General features: G+C 41.4%; 1 protein-coding gene across 1 annotated transcript in view; it reads left to right on the forward strand.

Annotated features, from left to right (window-relative positions):
• The window catches only part of LOC112070774 (neuronal cell adhesion molecule-like), a 169,829-nt gene that overhangs the window by 138,883 nt on the left and 27,545 nt on the right, over positions 1-3,401 (forward strand). The window contains 4 exon segments of the mRNA XM_070439121.1: positions 246-393; positions 632-756; positions 1,210-1,239; positions 2,528-2,678. Coding sequence (XP_070295222.1) covers positions 246-393; positions 632-756; positions 1,210-1,239; positions 2,528-2,678 — 454 coding nt within the window.

Raw genomic sequence — 3,401 nt, forward strand, 5'->3', positions numbered from 1 at the left:
TCTCTCTCTCTCTCTCTCTCTCTCTCTCTCTCTCTCTCTCTACTGGAAGTGTTTTTCTGAAGGTTTACCATTTAGGAAACATAGTCAATACTTTTTCCTGACCATGTGATCTAACCAGGGAAAACTGATGGCCCTGAACACCACTTATTTATCCAACTTTAATTTCTCCAGATCAGTCTCATTGAGATAAACAACGGAGCAGGATAATGCGTTGTGTTGTTTCTGATGTAACTTCTCCCCCCCAGAGCCAACTCGTATCCTGAAGCAGCCGAAATACAAGGTGGCCCAGAGAAACAGGAACGTGGTGTTTGAGTGTAAAGTAAAACACGACCCCACCCTCATCCCCATCATGATCTGGCTGAAAGATAACGGAGAGCTGCCCGACGACGAGAGGTACGTGCTGGTACTCAAACACTCATGTTTCAACATAGAGCACGTGCCATTATATCCGCAGTAGTAAGTCCTGCTTTTGTATATTCTACTCTTGTTTAGTTCAATTTAGTTTAGTCATTAGTCCGTTAGTGCTTCCTGAGTGCATACATAAACACACAATTCAACACAAACGAAAGGGTTATACACTTACACAAGAGGACCCTTAAAAACCTTTCCATTTTTGTCTTTGTCTTCCCAGATTTCTGGTGGACTCTGACAGCTTGACCATAACAGATGTGACAGAGAACGACGCTGGAACTTACACCTGCATAATGAATACTACTCTGGACCATGACTCTGCCAGTGCTGAGCTCACTGTCGTCGGTATGTACAGATGTGGGATCTTAATTTGACCTGTATTGACGATTTGAACGTTTAATCCGTGATGTTGCTTGATCGGTGGTTAGTCTATTAGCTGGTCAAAATTAGGCTACATGAAAAGTGGAATACTGTTAATATAACTGTGTGTTTTCAGTGAATTTATGTAAATCACGAGGCTGATCAAACATCCTACATCTGTAACTCTGTAACTACATCTGTAACTCTCTCTCGTAAACTTACATACCAGAAACATGCTCATGATCCCTCAAATCACACGACAGTAACAATGTTGTATCTGTTAGTTTTGTTGGGAAAAATTAAGTTAGTCTATTCTATTATACTATATTCTATTCTATTATGTGAAATAACGCCAAGTAAGAGAGAGAGTGTCCTGGTGTCTCTAATCACTAACTACTTAACCCCTACCTCACTCCCACCTGTTGTCCTACCTGGCAGAGGCAGCTCCTACTCCAGCTGTCATCTATGGTAAACCTGCAGTAAACACAAATGCTCATCTCTGCTCCCAGTCCCATGGGCTTGTGTGTGTGCGTGTGTGTTTGTGTTCGTGTGTGTGTTCGTGTGTGTTTGTGTGTGTGGATTATGTGTCTGCATAGTCAAGCATGCTGCGCTGCTCGCAGATGTGATCATTCACAGTGTTTGTGTGTGACATCACCAGCATCCGGACTGACGGACGGACGGAGCAACAGACAGTTGTTTTAATTTAACCACTGTTTTTAAAGGGCTTTTTGATTTCACCATTTTCTTATATCATTCATTCTTTATTTTAAAAGCAGTTTGACGACTTTTTTAATTCCCTAAATGTGCTTTTGTTATTTTGTTTAGCATGTGTTGTTGAATGAATACATCAGCAATACAGCTCATTAAAACGGAGTCTGTGAGTGTGGAGTAATTACTAGTGCCTTTAAAGGGATACTTGGGGATTTTGGCAATAATGCCATTTGTCTACTTCCCCAGAGTCAGATGAACTCATGGATACCATTTTTATGTTTCTGTGTCCAGTATGAAGAAAGTTAGAGATACTTTTGCGAGCCAATGCTAACTAGCGTTAGTGCAATGACTGGAAGACTTTTGTGTAACAGTATAACTTTAGTACGTCCCCTCGCCCCGACACGGGCGCGAACCAGGGACCCTCTGCACACATCAACAACGGTCGCCCACGAAGCATCGTTACCCATCGCTCCACAAAGGCTCCACAAACACTACTAATAGGTTTCAGAGCAAGTGACGTAACTGATTGAAACGCTACTAGCGCGTACCKACTAACTAGCTAGCCATTTCACATCCGTTACATATGGTATCTACTAGCATGCTAGCAGTTACCATAGACTTCCAGTCAATGTGCTAACGCTTGTTAGCAATTGCGCAAACACTAGTTCGCAAACTTCCTTCAAACTGCACACAAAGGCATAAATAATGGTATCCACTAGTTCATCTGACTCTGGGGAAGTACAGTAGATAAAGGGCTTCATTGCCTAGATGCTGCAGTATCTCTATAATCCACAGATATGTTTGTCACACTGCTTGGTGTCTCTGTCCCTGCTGCAGAGTGGGGTGAAGTGTTTCATTTCCATCCAGCTCATCTGTCTAAAGCTTTCTTGTGGCAATAAAAAGGGTTTTCTCTTGCTGTGTTCCATACTTATTTTTTTATCAGTCTGTGGTTCCATACGTGGCATGGCATGAACGAATAATGTTGCTGTGCTGAGAGGTACAGTAAAGTAGCTGTCTACTGAGCTCAATGTCCTGTGTTCTCCAGAACAACCAGACCCTCCTACTGACCTGGAGCTGACCGACATGAAACCCAGGAATGTCCAGCTCACTTGGATACCTGGAGAGGAACACAACAGCCCTATTCACAGTACGCACCTGCTGTATCTGTGTGCTTCTGTGTTGATGTTTCTCTTTGTGTTAGTTTGATCCATATTGTCCCTTGAGAGGCCTGTATACAGTACTGTGTGTGTGTGTGTGTGTGTGTGTGTGTGTGTGTGTGTGTGTGTGTCATACCTGGTTGATTTGTGCATACTGTTGATTTGGGCATACTGTTTGATTGTGCATACTGGTTTTTTTTTTGATGATGTCATTCTGTTGATTGGTATACTGTTTGAATTTGTGCATTCGTTGATTTCTTGTGCACTTCTGTTGATTTTGTGTTTGATTTGTGCATACTGTTGATATGTCTTTCTGTTGATTTGCATACTGTTGATTTGTGATCTGTTGAACTTGTGCATTCGTTGATTGTGCATTCTGTTGATTTTGCTATTGTGTTGATTTGGTGCATTCGCTGTGATTTTGTGGCATTGTGTTGATTTGTGAATTTTCTGTTGATTTGGTGCATGTCTGTTGATTTGTGCATTCTGTTGAATTTGACATGTGGTGTGAATTTGTGCATGTCTGTAGATTTGGTGGCATACTGTTTAATTTGTGCATAACTGTTGATTTTGTGATTCTGTTGATTTTGGCATTCTGTTGATTTGTGCACTACTGTTTTTATTTGTGCATTCTATTGATTTGTGCATACTGTTATTGTGCTTACTGTTGATTTGTGCAACTGTTGATTGTGCATTCTGTTGATTTGTTGTGCATATCTGTTGATTTGGCATTGTTGTTGATTTTGTGGCAATACTGTTGAG

The sequence above is a fragment of the Salvelinus sp. IW2-2015 genome, unplaced genomic scaffold (genome assembly GCF_002910315.2).
Source record: "Salvelinus sp. IW2-2015 unplaced genomic scaffold, ASM291031v2 Un_scaffold1422, whole genome shotgun sequence".
Classification (NCBI taxonomy): Eukaryota; Metazoa; Chordata; class Actinopteri; order Salmoniformes; family Salmonidae; genus Salvelinus; species Salvelinus sp. IW2-2015.